The 17988-nt window shown below is 41.1% G+C and overlaps 2 protein-coding genes across 10 annotated transcripts in view; both read right to left on the reverse strand.

Annotated features, from left to right (window-relative positions):
• LOC110257476 (ankyrin repeat domain-containing protein 26-like) overlaps positions 1-13473 on the reverse strand; it is a 117827-nt gene extending 104354 nt beyond the window's left edge. Inside the window, exons 1-6 of the mRNA XM_021078196.1 lie at positions 12601-13473; positions 7547-7661; positions 7211-7384; positions 5509-5615; positions 3528-3665; positions 980-1050 (exon numbers count right to left, since the gene is read on the reverse strand). Of these exons, the coding sequence (XP_020933855.1) occupies positions 980-1050; positions 3528-3665; positions 5509-5615; positions 7211-7384; positions 7547-7661; positions 12601-12830 (835 nt within the window). The 5' untranslated portion in view covers positions 12831-13473. The remainder of the gene's footprint in view (positions 1-979; positions 1051-3527; positions 3666-5508; positions 5616-7210; positions 7385-7546; positions 7662-12600) is intronic.
• Positions 13542-17988, reverse strand: part of LOC110257498 (ERI1 exoribonuclease 3-like) — a 96965-nt gene continuing 92518 nt past the window's right edge. For 7 of the 9 annotated variants that reach the window (XM_021078348.1, XM_021078346.1, XM_021078347.1 and 4 more), the window contains one exon: positions 14921-15057. The gene's annotated coding sequence lies outside the window, so the exon portion shown is untranslated. Of the gene's footprint in view, positions 14588-14920; positions 15058-17988 lie in introns of those variants that run through there. The other 2 variants (XR_002340156.1, XR_002340157.1) reach the window with 1 other exon arrangement.

Consider the following 17988-nt stretch of genomic DNA (forward strand, 5'->3'; position numbering starts at 1 on the left):
AACAAGACCGACTTGTTATGATGTGATTATACAGCAAATGCAACACACTAACATAGAATTCTTTTTTATTTAGCAGCAGCTTGGGTCACTGCAGAGGTGCAGACTCAACTTGAGGCCTGGCACACTGGGTTATCGAGTCTGGCATTTCTGCAGCTCCAGCTTTGTTTCAATCCCTGGGCCAGATATAGCCATTAAAAAAAGAAAAAGAGTTCCTGTCGTGGCTCAGCGGTTAACGAATCCGACTAGGAACCATGAGGTTGCGGGTTCATTCCCTGGCCTTGCTCAGTGGGTTAAGTATCCAGCACTGCCATGAGCTGTGGTGTAGGTTGCAGTCGCAGCTCGGATCCCATGCTGCTGTGGTTCTGGCGAAGGCTGGTGGCTACAGCTCCGATTGGACCCCTAGACTGGGAACATCTATATGCTGCGGAAGCGGCCTTAGAACAGGCAAAAAAAGAAAAGGAGTTTCCCTTGTGGCTCAGCAGCCTAAGGACCCAATGTTGTCTCTGTGAGGATGTGAGTTCCATCCCTAGACTCACTCAGTGGGTTATGGATCAGGTTATGGACCTAAGCTGTAGCATAGGTCACAGATGTGCTCAGATCCAGTATTTCTGTGGCTGTGGTGTGGGCCAGAAGCTTCAGCTCTGATTTGAACCCTAGCCTGGGAACATCCTTATGCTTCAGGTGTGGCCTTCAAAGAAACAAACAAACAAAAAAACCATTTTTCTTATTTACAGGATTTTAAGCTCCATAGCTAAATGCATTCATTTCTTTTCAATAACACTGTCTCTGATATTAAATTATGTAAATTGATTTCTTAAACAATTCTGGATGCTAAACTATTAAGAATTTAATTAACTAAAAAAGTCCAGAAGCAATTTACACAAGGTTCTTTTCATTGCTCTTTCATTCTCATAATGTCCTCACTCTTACTTTCTCTATGGTAAGATCACTAAAAGTAATTCCCTATCAGCAGTCTTACCTAGGTTACTATCTTGAGCAGGAGTTTTAGGTCCCATTTCTCGTTTATACTCCAAAATCATGTGGTGATTCCTATGTACAAAAGAATATGGTAAATAGCATTACTATTTAATATTCATGTAAAACCCAGTTACCATATATATTAAATTCTTTGATGTCTGACAATACCAGAGCTAATGTGAAAACTTCAGCTGTCCCATATACTTCAAATTTGTATGTTTTACAAGTATTTTACTTAGCATCTAATTACAGAGTAAAATAAAGCACGGTGAAGTAGTCATTGAATTGAGGGCAGGAAAGTGCAATAAATTAACTAGGGAAAGCTTGGTACATGGAAAGTATCTGCAGCTGAGAAATCCTAGCTCTGTAACTAACTGTTATTTTTTCCTGGAAAAGTTGCATCTCTTCAGCTCAACGTCTTCTTCTATGACACTGGAGTCTCACTGCCTCGATTCACAAGGGCATTGGGAGGATTTGAGGAGATAATAGATCCCCAAAAACGTCATAGAGAGACCGAAAGAATAGAATCATTCCTTCTTGAACTTTATCACTAGAGGTATATTGGAACCCCAAAGAAAACCCAATGTGTGTTTTTTCATAGGTATAATAGTCCAACATTGCAGGTTTCAGGGGAAAAAAATGTTTCTAATTATGGTGATTAGCTGTTCTCTCTTTGTGGTTTGCCATTTAGGGATCTCAGCTATGAGATCATTTGTAAGTGAATTTATCTATAAATATATGGCCTCATTAAATTAGAGAACATCCTGGTCCCCCATTATTGTAGCTAATCGCACCAAGAGCAGAAACCTAACAGAAGTCAGGACCTGGCTTGGACCACTACTGTTTCCTTCTCTATCTGCTCAAACTCTGAACCAGCAGGTCTGTATTAGAAGGATGCTTCAGCTCCATGGTCATCTCCAATTTACATGGAAGACATAACCCTACTTGTAGGTGGGCACTGATGAGTCATGGCCAGGGCTTCCCTCTGCTAATGTCCACTAACCTACTCAAGATTCAGCGATTTCTGGTGAATGGCATCTTTAGGAATGAGAATCTGAAAGTATGTTGAAGGTTGACACCTACGGAAAGCATCTGGAAGATTTTGAGGACAGTGGAAAACATGACTGGAGGGGCCGAGCTTAACTATGGACTCTCAGGCCAGCTGGCACCTACTAGTCTGGGAAGGATGGCATGGGGCCTTCCACAACCTAAGATGCTCCACAGGATAGAATGCAGCCTTAAGGTTCATGTCTGGTACTAAAGGAGAAAGCAAAGTCTGATCTCTCCCTGCAGCATCACTGGAATCTCTCTGACAGCCTAAATGGTTCCCACTAACATCTGCTAGGAGAAGAGACAATCAAAAGCCTCCAAGAATAGCTCCTTGTGAAGATCTGGGCTACGATGTGCACTCCACATAAAGCTTGGGCAGCAGGGTGCGGGGTGTGCATGGTTAAAGGTAGGAGGCCGAGCTGCCAGACTTGGTGCTAATGCTGTGGAGCAGTGGCTGAGCCATAAGCCTATGTGAGAGGAATGAAAATGGTGTCACTATCCAGGCTAAGGGTGAGTCACCATGAAGACAGAGGAACCAGGATAAACAAGGGCATCCTGGGAGAAGAGATCCATCATGACCTTACTGCAGGACAACTTTCTTTTTCCTTTTCCATTAAAATGATTTTAATTAAGGTCTTTACAGGAGTTTCCATCGTGGCACGGTGGTTAACAAATCCGACTAGGAACCATGAGGCTGCAGGTTTGATCCCTGGCCTTGCTCAGTGGGTGAAGGATCCAGAAGGATCCGGCATTGCCGTGAGCTGTGGTGTAGTTCGCAGATGCGGCTCGGATCCCACATTGCTGTGGCTCTGGCAAAGGCTGGTGGCTACAGCTCCGATTAGACCCCTAGCCTGGGAACCTCCATATGCCGCAGGAGCAGCCCTAGAAAAGGCAAGAAGACAAAAAAAGGTCTTTACAGAACATCCAGACTCCAGAGTTTCAGCTGCCAAGGAGACCCTGTGTAGGCCAGTTTTCATAGCAATGCTGCAGCAATGGAATCAATGGAAACAATGGAATGATTGGAACATCACTTTTTCCCTCCTAATGACTGTGGATGAGGACTGTCTCCTTCATCTCAGGGAATCACTTAGGTTCTTGGAAAAGTCAAGTGGGAGAGTAGAGAAGGAAATCCCCAAGAAAACCAAAAAATAGGATTTTCTGTTTAAACTGAACACTTCAGACCCAGATAGCTAGTTCAAAAAATCAGAGATGGGACACACTTTGTCCTCCACACATAGGGGTTACACTTGGAATGAAACAGACAATGTTAGCATCCTAAGGATCAGCACTGGAAATAAGAATCCTGTGCCCAGGCCACATCAAACTAGTCTGGCCTTTGGCCTGGTGTCCAGCTGATGATGGGGAGTACTTCCCAGGTATTCCCAAGCCACCTGCATCAAACTATGAATGCTCGCTCACCTGTCACATAACAAGGAACTGGCAAGTGATTTGTCACTTCAGTTTAGGGATATAAATGGTAATTTAATATAAACACTTACATATGATGACCCTTGATAACAGCATAGTCTTCTGCATTCCGTCCATAGCGATCTTGAGGAGAGATATCAACGCCTTGCTCAAGAAGCAGCCTGACTACACTTGATGATGCAAAATTTACAGCAAGTATGAGGGCTGTTCTAAAATACAGAGAGAGAGCTTCAAGCTTCAGAACTCTAGCTAACTGAATTAAGCAGCTATTTTGATATGTTTTATCAAGTTAATATCTTGCCCACCCATGTAGAATTGACCATTTACATGCTCAAGGGTTCATCTTTGTAAATTACATCCAAAGCTAGAATGAAGGGCCGAAAAAGAAGTCTTCTGCCCTGCTGGAATAGCATGTGAGAGAAGTGGCTACTTTAAAGTCACTGATGGACAATAAATTATGCTGAGGTCACTTATCTGAAGTGAGTGAGTATTTAAAGGAAGAATTTCCCATTTCTTCCCATTTCTTCCTTCCATTTCATACCGTTTGCTTCTGAATCAGCTAGAGGTCAGGCTAAGAAAAAGCTATTTGTAGGCTTAAAACAATAGTAATATTAATAGTGATAGTAATAGTAATAGTCATAGTCATAGTCATAGTAATAGTAGTAGTCATAGTAATAGTAATAATAATATTAATAGTAGTAGTCATAGTATTAGTAGTAGTCATAGTAATAGTCATAGTAGTAGTCATAGTAATAGTAATAGTAGTAGTCATAGTAATAGTCATAGTAGTAGTCATAGTAATAGTCATAGTAATAGTAATAGTAGCAGTCATAGTAATAGTAATAGTAGCAGTCATAGTAATAGTAATAGTAGTAGTCATAGTAATAGTAATAATAATAGTAATAGTAGTAGTCACAGTAATAGTAATAGCAGTAGTCATAGTAATAGTAATAGTAATAGTAATAGCAGTAGTCATAGTAATAGTAATAGTAGTAGTCATAGTAATAGTCATAGTAATAATAATAATAATGCCAATGAAAGCAGTCGTGGTTATCGTTAATGATGCTACTAAGAATGTGCTGGGCCCTAAAAACAGGATATAGAATCTTTCTTATAAACATCCATGCCTGAAGGATATATTACTATCCTCCCTTTGCTTATCAGGAAACATGTTCCTTGACAGTAAGTACGGTTCCCAAGGTCATACATCTAACAAGTAGGCATGTTAGGACTTAAACCCAGTCTTAAACTAAAGCCCATCTCTTCCCCCTTCATCACCCACCTACGACTTGTTTTCATTAAGGGAAACGTTTATTCGATCAAAGCTATCTTTCCTCCTTTTAACCTTATCAATTAAAATTTAAAAAATAAAAACACCAAATTATATTAGAAATAAAAAAGGATAAAAGTGATGAGTCCATAATATCTGGTAGTAGGGATTAACAGGCAGTTAGTATAACGTAAGATCACCACTATTCTTCAAAGAAAGCAATGTAAAGCAAAGATTCATTCCAATGACAAATTCAGGAGTTCCCTTGTGTCTTGGCTGCTTAAGAATCGGGCACTGTCACTGCTATGGCTCCTGGTTGTAGCTGTGGTGAGGATTTGATGCCTGGATCTGCATGTCCACATGCCACAGGTATGGTGAAAAAAATTTAAAAAGTCAAAACCAACTCCTTTATGTTTCATATGCATCTTTTAAGGAAAAAATATATACAAAGTAGAGGTTAAGATATATCATAAAGGCATTCAGAAATTTAATACTGTGTAAATTAAAAATTGAGTCCAAACTTTTTAAGTTGACTAATATGAAATCCCTCAGCTCTTTTAAGATTATCTGACACCAAAAAATCAGGTTGAATGTGACCTTAGTGGATATGATACAGAAAAACAAATATCCTGTGATCTAGTGATTTTCATGCTACCCAGTCAGAATAATTGCTTTGTTTCCCTCACTGATGACGTGTTGAGGATAAGTTATACCTATTAATTTCATCTCTTACCACTCTAGAACAGCACCATGCTTTTTTCCTTCAGAATGAACTACTATACCTTTTCATCTTATCAACCGCATGTATATTTGCTTGATTCCTTAATAAAAATCCCACCATTTGCTGTTCGTTTTCACTGACAGCAAGTAAAAGTGGTGTAAGGTCATCCTGTAAAACAGCAAAAACAATTTATAGTGTACAAGAGGACACATTTCTAAATGGAATTTAAAACATAGAAAAGAGTCTCTGAACTTAAGTGGATACTACAGAAAGTCCATAAAAAGGACCCCCTTCCTCCTCAGTGCTCCTTCTCTTTAAAATTCTCCTCCTCTACCCCCTTGAAAGATTAACTGCAAAGTCAGTCTCCAAAACTCACTTCCAATAGTTCTGAGCATTTTGCTTCTCTCACAGTATTTTTCAGGTAGACCATAAGTGTAGTTATTTTCTTGCTCTACCAGGACTCTAAACAATACTCCAAGATAATAACACAACATAGCCCTTAAATCAATTGCATTTTTAAGGAACAATGCTGAGAATGATCTAATGCTGTCTGCAGTATGCCTAACCTAACCAATGACTGCCATGATTAACCTAAGGTTGCTAGATATTCCAAATGGAATTGATTCTTTACATGTACAAGGAAAGAAAGAGAGTTCTTAAAAGCAGCTGATGGAGCTCCTGCTGTGGCCCAGGGGGTTAAGGATCGGGTGCTTTCTCTGAGACTGGGAGGGTTCCATCCCCAGGCTAGTGCAGTGAGTTAGGAATCCAGCATTGCTGCAGCTATGACCTAGGTTATGGCTGCAGCTCAGATTCCATCCCTGGCCCAGGAGCTTCCATATGCCCCCAAACAAACAAGCAAGCAAGCAAACAAAAAAACAAATAACAATGTATAAGTTCTAACTTCCCATTCTTGAGAGATAATTGTAAAATAAAAACTCAACTATAAATTAATGTAGACAGGCATTACAATCTTCAAATTTCTATGAGAAGAAACTGTCCAAGAGGAATTGTCAACTCCTAAATGCTTCAGGAGGCAAAGTAGGTGACTCAAGTATGTGAAGACCTCAGTGGAGCAGAGCACACAGGGAACTCAGGCCCCACCTGGAAGGGCTGGCCTCTGACTGCAAACCAAACAGTCCCAAGGGCTCAAGGGGGACCAGACTGATGCTTTAAGAGCGGCCAGAAATGCAGATTTCTGCATCCATCTCCTAAATGTTACATGATGGCCCAATGAATGGGTGGAGGCTGAGCCTTCCCGCCTAAGTGGAAGTTTTTCCTTCTGGTGTCAAGGGTGGCTGGAAGACCAAGCTCTTCCCTTTCTGTGGGCACCACGTTTCTCTAGCCTCTGATGTGGTTTCCCAGGTAACAGGGCCTGATGCATAGTACTCAGTATACATAGCATTATAAATAAAATACGTGTACGTCAAACCCCACAACCACTTGTATTTAAGAAAATGAAGGGAGTTCCTGTCGTGGTGCAGTGGTTAATGAATCCGACTAGGAACCATGAGGTTGCGGGTTTGGTCCCTGCCCTTGCTCGGTGGGTTACCGATCCGGCGTTGCCGTGAGCTGTGGTGTAGGTTGCAGACGCGGCTTGGATCCCTCGTTGCTGTGGCTCTGGCGTAGGCTGGTGGCTACAGCTCCGATTCGACCCCTAGCCTGGGAACCTCTATATGCCGCGGGAGCGGCCCAAGAAATAGCAACAACAACAACAAAAGACAAAAGACACAAAAGAAAAAAAAATGAAGTTAGTTGAGCCATACCTTGTCTCTTGCTTCAATGTTAGCCTTGTGCGAAAGCAGCTTTGCTGCGATGGAGATATTCTGACCAAAGACAGCATAGTGGAGGGCCGTGTAGCCCTTGACATCCACGAGATTTGGGTCGGCACCATGTTCCAGCAGAATACTGGTACATTCTTCTTGCTGGCACTGGACAGCCTGTCAGTAATTATGCCAAGAAACAGGTGGTAAGTTCTGAGAATTCAAAGGAAACATTCCACAAGTTTCACCAAAGCCTTAGACTGAAAGAAGATAAGCACATTTTCACTCTAAGTCATGAATCAAATGCATTTCCTGGTAACATCGTTGGCCACTACATACCTTTACCAGCGCTGTCTTGTTCTCATTGTCACAGAGGTTAAGCTGGCATTTCCACTTTACTAGTAGAGTCACCACTGCTGGATGGCCACTGGCACAGGCCAGATGCAGAGCAGTCCTATCAAAATGAGTGGGCTTTTTAGGACATTGCACTGTCCTATTTCAAAACATACAATGAAGTAAACATTCAGTAACATGCTGTTCCTATCCCTTTAAGAGAAATACTTACTTTGCTTCTGAAGAAAGAGCAATACTTCTTAGCTCTTATCACTCAGCAAGCACATTAATGAAAGAACTACATCTCTGAAGACAAAGAACATGACCTAGAAATTCAGCTCCACTTGGGTTTGAATTCTACTTGAACTCTGTCACTTCTCAACCGTCACTTAGCCTTTCTGTGCCTCCATTTCCCCATCAACAAAATCTGAATAAAGCATCTCTGACTTTGGAATACAATTAATAATTCACGATGTCTTAGAACTATAATTAGCAGCAGTATGTTTTTTTAATCATTTCTCAGTTTTTCTACTGTTTTAATTATCCTGATGTCTTTTGTCTGAAGTTTCTGCCTTTTTTTGTTTTGTTGTTGTTGTTTTGTCTTTGTGTCTTTTTTTAGGGCCGCACTTGTGGCATATGGAGGTTCCCAGGCTAGGGATCAAATGGGAGCTGCGGCTGCCCACTTAGCCACAGCCACAGCAATGTGGGATCCTCAACTTACTGAGTAAGGTCAGGGATTGAACCCACAAACTCGTGGTTCCTAGTCGGGTTCATTAACCACTGCACCATGACAGGAACTCCAGTTTCTGTGTGTTAAATTGAAGTAGAGTTAATGTAAATAGATGTTATATGTGTATACTGATACAACCTGTGGATTCACAGAATATTAAGTCTATACTCCATTTATACTTATTATAAAATATTGGCAATACTCCTATTGTACAACATACCCTTGTAATTTATTTTAAACCTAATAGTTTGTACCTGTTAGTCCTCTTACCCTATATTAGCCCTTCCCCGTTCCTTGTCCCCTGGTACCCAGCAGGTTGTTCTCTAGATCTGTGAGTTGGCAACATTTCTTAATTTCTTTGGGGTTTTGGGGTGGTTTTCTTTGTTTGTTTTGTTGGCTGCACCTGCAGCAGGTGGAATTTCCATGGCCAGTGATCAAACTCCTGCCACACATGTGAGCCAAACCACTGTAGGGACTACACCAGAACCTTAACCTACTCTGTCATAATAGAACTCCTAAAATTTCTTATTGGTACATAAAAGAGTAGGGCGTCATACAGTCCATGGTGCCTTATGGATTAAGTGCAATAATGATCTATACAACAGGTCTACTGCAGTTCTAGTCCCACAGCTGGCACTGAAATACATTTTACTTCCTAAAAGCATTATGGACAATATTGTGCATCAAATATATTTCAATTTAAAAACTAATAAAACAGGAAGTTCCCATTGTGGCTTAGCAGAAATGAATCTGACTAGCATCCATGAGGACACAGTTTCAATTCCTGCCTTGGTGAAGGATCCAGCATTGCTGTGAGCTGTGGTGTAGGTTGCAGATGCAGTTCAGATCCTGCACTGCTGTAGCTCTGCTGCAGGCCAGCAGCTACAGCTCCAGTTCAACCTCTAGCTTGGGAACCTCCATATGCCACAGGAGTGGCCCAAAAAGGACAACAACAACAACGATGATGATGATGATGATGATAAACAAAAGCAGTATGGGGAAAGAGAAATAACTAAACAAACCAAGAACTTTTTTAAAAAAGTACTTCTTATTCTGCTTTTCAGGGAACTTTAAGCCCCAGAAAATTCAGGATTCCAGTGCATAGGCATGGCTCATTTTATTCATCATTTGGATTTATAGATTTATGAAAACCATCATTTCCAAAGATCATTATTAGTATTTAATAACTTTATCAGCTTTCAAAAGGACAGGTAGAGGTTATCTTTTACAATTTCCTACCTTTGGAAAAGCTTTTGTGTGCAAGAAGGGAGGATAAGCTTCAGCTGAGATTAAGTCAATGCTTTAATTTTAAATTTCTCTCCTTGCTCATAGGAGGCAATATGAAGCCTTTAAGGAGGACAGGGTTCTAAGAGGTAGATGAAGGGCCCTGAGTAGAATGCGTCTGCTACAAAATAGGTATTCAAGTCACACTTGATTAACAAACAGATTAAAAGAATGAATGGAGTGTTCAGTATTTCTAAGGAAAACATCTAGAAAAGTAATGCAACATTTTTTCCATATTAATAACCATTTATACATGCTTATTTTTACTTTTTATTTTCATAAGCACATGACTAATACCTTATAAACTCTTGCAATAGTGATACTCATCACTTATACTATGTTTTATTTTCCAAAGAACACAAAGTAAAATGACTAATCTATAATCACTTACATATCATATGTAACAAAGCCAAAGATGACTGAAAATACACATATATAATTAAATATATACCTAGTAAAATCTACAAATAAAAAGATTCCCTTTCCTTTCTTGTTGGCCACACCCACAGTGGGTGGAAGTTCCCAGGCAGGAATCAAACCCGATCCTTAACCTGTGGCACTTCAAGGGAACTCCTGCCTCTACTTCTGAAGAGACTAAGACTGGTCAGAAGACAGCAATCCTCCAAAAAGTTCAGAAAAAACAAATGAGCAAACAAATGCCAAGGGAGAAATTATGTTTCTATATGCAAGATTCATATTATTGCTCTCTCCCAGGTTATTTCATTAATCACAAGAAGTTACTAGAATTCTTTACAGGTTGATTGAAGAAATCACATAATTTTTAAAAAGCAAAAGAAAATTTCATGTGTAATACAAATGCTCAGAAGTAAATTTTGTTCCATTTTGGTACATATTTTTGATTACGATAAGACCACAGTCTTCTTGTGTTTATATGTAATCCAATTAATTTTTGTCTCAATGATTTACCAAAGTACATCTTTGCCAGGTCAACGTACAGCCATTATCTAAGCCACCTTCCATGGTCACATGTTACTCCACACCAGATGCACTGCATTTTACTTACAAAGTCCTTTTTGTGGAGTTCCCGTCGTGGCGCAGTGGTTAACGAATCCGACTAGGAACCATGAGGTTGCGGGTTCGGTCCCGGCCCTTGCTCAGTGGGTTAACGATCTGGTGCGTTGCCGTGAGCTGTGGTGTAGGTTGCAGACGCGGCTCGGATCCCTCGTTGCTGTGGCTCTGGCGTAGGCCGGTGGCTACAGCTCCGATTCAACCCCTGGCCTGGGAACCTCCATATGCCACGGGAGCGGCCCAAGAAATAGCAACAACATCAACAAAAGACAAAAGACAAAAAAAAAAAAAAAAAAACAAAGTCCTTTTTGTGAATTCTTCCTAATACATTGCTATTTTAAGCGGTGTTGAAAAAAAGCACACTGCATGTTATTTATCTCTAATTTATCTCTAGTTATCTCTAAGGATTTACTTCTACTGAGTATGAACAGAATTGATGTGTAAGGGGGATATACATTTCTATAATGGAATACTTATCACCAAAGTGCTTATTTGAAAAGTCAAAAGTGGAGTTCTCTTGTGGAGCAACAGGTCAAGGATCTGGTGTTGCACAGATCCTGCAGTGGCTTGGGTGGCTGCTATAGCACAGTTTTGATTCCTAGCCTGGAAACTTCCTCATGCTGCTGGCACACTCAAAAAGAAAAAAAGAAAAAGACAAAGAAAAGTCAAAAAGTGACTTAAACTTGAAGCACCACTAAGTACAAGAGCCACAGTTCTTTTTCTTCACATACTTTGTGAAGGGAAAATGGTATTTCATTCCTCTTTTAACTTAAATTCCTTTTCTTACCAGCAACATTACATATTTTTTTCCTATATCCAAGGGTCACTTATAGATGTAAAAAAAAAAAAGCTGCTTTGCCCAACTGCAACTTAGAGATTTTTCCCCTTGATTTCAATGACTTATCTATAAATGATGATACACACACACACACACACACACACACACACACACACACATCTGTCTGATACTACTCTGTTGTAAATTTTGTAAAGGCCATTGTGTTTTCTTTTGTTAATCTTATTTTCTGATAGAGAGGGTTTTAAATTTTTTATGTTATCAAATTAACCTCTAAAATTCTTGCATTTGGAGTCATTCTTAGGAAGGTCTTTGTCAGCATAAAAAAAGGTGTGAATAGGCATTTGTGTCTTCTTCTGATACTGTCCTCACTTTCCATATTGAAATATTTTTATTTCTCTGCTCCTCCATGATGTGCAGTGAACCCATGCCACAACACTGATCTGAGCCACAGCAGTGACAATGCCAGATCCTTAGTCCTCTGTGCCACCAGGGAACGCCTCTATTTTAGGGCCCTCTTTCCTTATGTGTTCTTAGGCCATGCCTGCAACATGCAGGCATCTCTGGTCCAGCTGCCACTGGCCCCAAGAAATTCCACATGCCATAGATGCAACCAAAATAAAATAAATAAATGAATAAATACAAATAAAATTACAGATATAAAATTGTGTACATTAAATCTAAAATATTGTTGGAGTTCCTGTCATGGCTCAGGGGTTAACAAACACCACTAGTATCCATGAGGAGGCAGGTTTGATCCCTGGCCTCACTCAGTGGGTTAAGGATCCAGCATTGACCTAATTTATAGTGTAAGTCACAGAGAGGGCTTCGATGCACCATTGCTGTGGCTGTGGTATAGGCCAGCTGCTATAGCTCTGATTCAACTCCTACCCTTGGAACCTTCATATACTGCAGGTGAAGCTCTTAAAAAAAAGAAGACAAGAATAAAAAATAAAAATGAAATACCGTTTATGTTGAACTCTGTTTCTATAACTGCAGGTACTCATTCAGTAAAATCACTTTAAAACCATCAGTGAAGTGATCTTTAAGGGAATTATGGGCAGTTTTGAAACCAGCTAAAGCTTTTGCTTTTGGTGCCTATAAACCTACTGGGCACTAGATGCCACGTAGGTGTCCATGGAGCCCCTGAGGAAAAACTGACAGGAAGGCTCCTCCCAGGACTGCCCCCACCCTCACCCCCCCTCCCAGCCACCAGGTTACCTGTTCCTCTTGTCTTTATCATTGGGGCCATTTTTCCTGAGCAGCAGGATCTGCTGGACTCTGGCCACATTGCCCTCACAGGCTGCCCTGTGTATCTTCCCGAGATCCTTGTCTCGGATGTGGTACCCGGACTGCTGGTTGACTCCATTACCACCCTCCCCGCAGGGGCTGGTGGAGGAGTCCCGGAACAATACAGGCTTCTTACTGTTGAAGCCAAAATGCTTCTTCATCTTCCAGTCAATGGGCTTCAGACACACCACACCTCCTTCTTGGCTTTTCACTGCGTCCTGAGCCCAACACAAGTGCTCTAGGTCAGCACCACTGTCTCCCTCAGAGCCAACTGGCAAAGTAGGCAGTTTAGAATCTTTCAGCTCAGCAGAGAGGTATCCAGGCAACACCTCTCAACACAGGCACATGAGGCCTGGAGGGGGAGGGGCAGCTGGAGGCAGAGCACAAGATGCTAGGAAGATGCCTGCACTGGATTGGTCGCCTCAGGCAGGGTGTTTTTTTCATGCATGGGGCCCAGGAGAAAAGCAGCCCTAGGCAGGGAGGTATCTCAACCGACCCACTTTCTCCACATTCCAGGCTAAAGCCTATTCCAGACATGGCATCCTTAAAACCACGCTTGTCAACTGCCTTGATTACTCTGTAGGTTTCTGCATTTTCTTTGCAGTTCATTTGCACTTTCGAGGTAGATTGTACCTTCACAGAAGTTACTTAGGAAATTTATTGATCTGGGAACTTTTCTAGCCTCTCTCTTTCTGCCTTTTTTTTTAAAATAATAGTCTAGCAGTTCCCATTGTGGCTCAGTGGAAATGAATCGAACCAGTAACTATGAGGTTGTGGGTTCAAACCCTGCAATCCCTGGCCTCAATGAGTGGGTTAAGGATCTGAGATTGCTGTGAGCTCTTGTATATGTTGCAGACATGGCTTGGATGCTGTGTTGCTGTGGTTGTGGCATAGGCAAGCAGATGTAGTTCCAATTAGATCCCTTTCTGGGAATCTCCACATGCCACAAGTGTGGCCCTAAAAAGAAAAAAAAAAACATTTTAGGAAAACCTTGATAAATGATTTGAAAGCCAAAGCCAGATTGCCCTGATTTTCCTACATCTACATGATTGCACAATTTAAGTAATTTCTACTTCCAGATTCTGAACACCTTACACCTGAGAAATAAATTCACACATAAATTTCAAACAGGTTTTCACAAGTCAATGTGTGAATCTGAGACCCAAACTCCACCATTCTATTTTCCTTGCTAAATTCAGGAGTTGTTCTATCTCCATATTGCTTTAATTGTTACTGATGTAGTAAGAAGAGGAAACACACAGGGTATTACTTCGAAATAGGGATAATAACGTGTGTGTGTGTGTGTGTGTGTGTGTATACATACATTTAGCATATACATACATAATAGCATTCCTATAATATGCATATCATATATATATCATACATACTATAGATAACTTATATTTATAATAATTTACAAGTAAAACCACCATAAAATAGAAGGCCCTTTGTTCTGCAAGCATCTTATTAATGAGAGTTTGTGCAAATTGAAAGCCTTGTAAGCCAGCTAGATTATAACACGGACTGAAAGGGAAAGAGCTGTTAGGGAACCATGGAAGGAAAAGTAAGAAGAAAAGGAGAGAAAATTCCAACGCTGGGCCTCACCTCCCATGACCCTCAAAACTTCTTCCTGTGTGTTTTTTCTTTTCATTTAACAACCACACCTGTGTCAAAGGGCAGTTCCCTGGCCAGGGGTCAAATGTGAGCTTGAGCTGCCAGCCTACGCCACTGTGATGGCAACACCAGATCCTTCACCCGTTGAGGGAGGCCAGGGATCAAACCAGCATCCTTGATGTCTCACAGTTCCAGAGGCTGGAAGTCTAAGATCAAGACACCAGCAGGACTGGTTTCTGGTGTGGTCGCTCTTCCAGACTTACAGAAGGCTGTGTTCTCCCTGTGTCCTCACATGGCCTTTTTTCTGTGAATGGGAGAGAGAGAGCAAAATCCCTGGTGTCTAGTCCTCCTCTGAAAGGACAAGGAGAGCCCCACCCTGTGACTCACTTAAACTTAGTGACTTCCCTAAAAGTCCTGAGGCCATGTTCAGCCATACCGGGGTTAGGGCTTTGACATATGCATTCAGGGCAGGGAGAAAGCGGTGAGTGAGGGACAGGGGGCAAGGTGAGCAGGGAAGACAACACGTTTCAGTCCACAACAGTTATGTCCCTCCCAGGGGTTATGCAGATTTGCTAGAGAAAAAGAGAGGGGATATAAAATGGTAGATGTTCCCACTGTGGCACAGTGGGTTAAGAACCTGACTGCAGCGACTCAGGTCACTGTGAAGGTGAAGTTGATCCCTGGATCCTGGCTCAGGATCCAGTGTTTCTCCACCTGCAGCACAGGTCACAGCTGGAGCTCCGATTCAACCTCTGGCCCAGGAATTTCCTTATGCTGCATAAATTTAAAAAAAAGAACAAGAAGGAAAGAAACATTAAAATAGTTCATATTCCTGGCAAGCTGACTTAGAGCAAAGGCTACCAAATTATATTAACGACTGCTGACATTTATGCATTGGGTACTGTGGACCAAGGCCTGCTGTAAAGACTTTGCATATGTTATCTTCATTAAGTCTCCAAACGATACTTCAAAAGGGGTATGTACTACTGTTATCCTCATTCTGGAGACAAGGGACTGAGGTACAGAGAAGTGAATTGACTTACCCAAGATCACAGGGCCAGAAAGTGACTAAGCCAGGATTTAGAGCCCAGCATCAGATTCCAAAGTTCACACAGACATGGAAAGAAAATTTACGGTTTTCAAAGGGGAAAGGGGAGAGGGGTAAATTTAAACTTTGGAAATTAGAGATACACACTACTGGATATACAATAAACAATAAGGACCCACTTGGGGACTGAGCATAGGGAACTATATTCAATATATTGGAGGAACCTATAATGGAAATGTATCTGAAAAAGGCCACATATATATGTGTGTATGTATATATATACACACACACAAACCTACATAGATACATATAAATGAATCACTTTGCTGTATACTTGAAACACTGTAAATGAACTAAACTTCAATTAAAAGGAAAAATAAAAATTTTAATAAAACCTAATAAAACATCCAGACTCCATGTGCTTAACTACAACACTAAAATATGGGGGATATAAGGAATGTTTTAAAGGCAAGAGTGGGCCCTTTCTCAAGAAGTAAGCAGTGTATATGAATAGGAATAACCTGAGAGGAATTACCAGTGATGGCTAAATGAATGTGTAGTTGGACTAAACAGCAGCCCTGCTCTGTTTTTGTCTTCTGCTATAACTTAGGCAGACAAGAGAATGAGAAGTTTTTCGGTACATTTTCAAGTGCCCCCAAGGCCTGGAAAATGTTTGTCCGTTTATCCAGACCGTAACAACAGACTTTTCTTTCCATGTAGAAGAGAAAATTGATAAAAATCTTATTAAGCTAGTACATCTGAGCACCCAGGTTGCTTCTTTCTATAAGCCTTGCAATAAGAGATAGAAACCTCTTCAGCTAATAAGCCTCAGCAAGTCCTTTGTGATGGAGTTTCCTCTTCTGGAACACAAATACTGTTTTGTTTTGTTTTCCTTCAACAATCAATTTGTGTTCTGTCCAGGCAGAGCTCCTACACAGCCCTCCCAGCTCCTCTTTCTCTAACTGGATGATGCAGAACTGCTCTTCTTGGAAATCCATTAGGGACCTCCCCTGGAGAAAAACCTGTTTCTTGGGGATCAAAGTGGTTAGTTACTTTCTTCACCTGGATCCAAGGGAGGAGTAGGGTCATGTGGACACAGGTATAAACCCACCAGGCTCACCAAATGAGGCAGTACAGGGTGCTCCACTAGATCAAAGGATGCTCCCCTGGAAAACCTGGCCATGGGGTTTACAGCTTAAGAAATGGCTTTGCAACCAAATTCAGAATGTGGCAAATTCTTCAGGACTTCAGACACAGTTTTTTAAGCTCCCCTATGGCATGGGGAAAAAAAAAGGGAAGAGTGAGGGGAAGGTTTGTGTGTGAATGAAACTTAAAAAGATCGAAGTCACATCAGCTTATATAGTGTTTCAATCATAAGAAAGTATATAAGAAAGAAAATAGTAAGAAAGACTGTTTTAGGGATTTGAGGAACTTTTATAAAGTTGGCTTTCATATTTTCTTAGGTGGGTTAATGGCATTATGGTTATGTGAGAGAATATTTTCCTCTTTTTAGGTGCCTAATGAAGCACTCCATGGCATCATGACTCAAAAACTTGGATTTGCTTGAATGCTTTGATATGTCTTAGCTTTAAAAAAGGAAAGACAATTGATGAAACAATTATGGCAAAGTGATGATGGCTATTGAAGCGGAATACCTGGTACCTAGGGGTTTGTTATACTCCATTTTGTAACATATTTCGGATTTTTATAAAAACAATTTAACAAGGGAAAATTAAGTACTTATATAAAGATATGGGAATAAGTTATGGAATAAAGAAAGTGTTGGAGATCTAGTCATGGCTCAGTGGTTAATGCATCCGACTAGGAACCTGAGGTTGCAGTTAGAACCCTGGCCTCGGTCAGTGGGTTAAGGATCCGGCATTGCTGTGAGCTGTGGTGTAGGTTGAAGATGTGGCTTGGATCTAGCATTGCTATGGCTCTGGCATAGGCCAGTGGCTACACCTCAGATTAGACCCCTAGCCTGGGAACTTCCACATGCCCCAGGTGGGGCCCTAAAATGACAAAAAAAAAAGAAGAAAGTATTGTATATTGCTCCATCTCTCTTCAAGAGGACTGTTTGTTGCGCCATGCAGCTTGGCCAGTGTAGGGCATTGTGTAGCATGGTCCCTACTGGCCTATAAAAGATTTCAGGATTTTCTTTTCTTTCTTTTCTTTTTCTTTCTTTTTTCATTTGTCTTTTTAGGGTGGCACCCACAGCATATGGAGGTTTCCATGTTAGGGGTCCAATTGGAGCTGTAGCCACTGGCCTACTCCAGATCCACAGCAATGTGGGATCTGAGCCGTGTCTGTCTGCAACCTACAACACAGCTCAGGGAAATACTGGATCTTTAAACCACTCAATGAGGCCAGGGCGCAAACTTCTGACCTCAGGATGCCAGTCCAGTTCCTTAACTACTGAGCCAGGATGGAAACTCCAGATTTCCTTATTTTCATAGTCCATATTAGCAGCAACCTGGTCTTCCTATTAGCTGATGTCATGTTTGCCAGCTCCTATTTTCATTTCTTCACATATAAAAGGATTCTTGCTGTTATGAAAATTACCAAACACACACTCAACCAGAGGTGGGTACAGTAAACCTGCACATTCCCCATTACTGCTCACCTTCAACAATTCCCAGCTTTCTGCCTTTCTGGTT

The sequence above is a fragment of the Sus scrofa genome, chromosome 17 (genome assembly GCF_000003025.6).
Source record: "Sus scrofa isolate TJ Tabasco breed Duroc chromosome 17, Sscrofa11.1, whole genome shotgun sequence".
Classification (NCBI taxonomy): Eukaryota; Metazoa; Chordata; class Mammalia; order Artiodactyla; family Suidae; genus Sus; species Sus scrofa.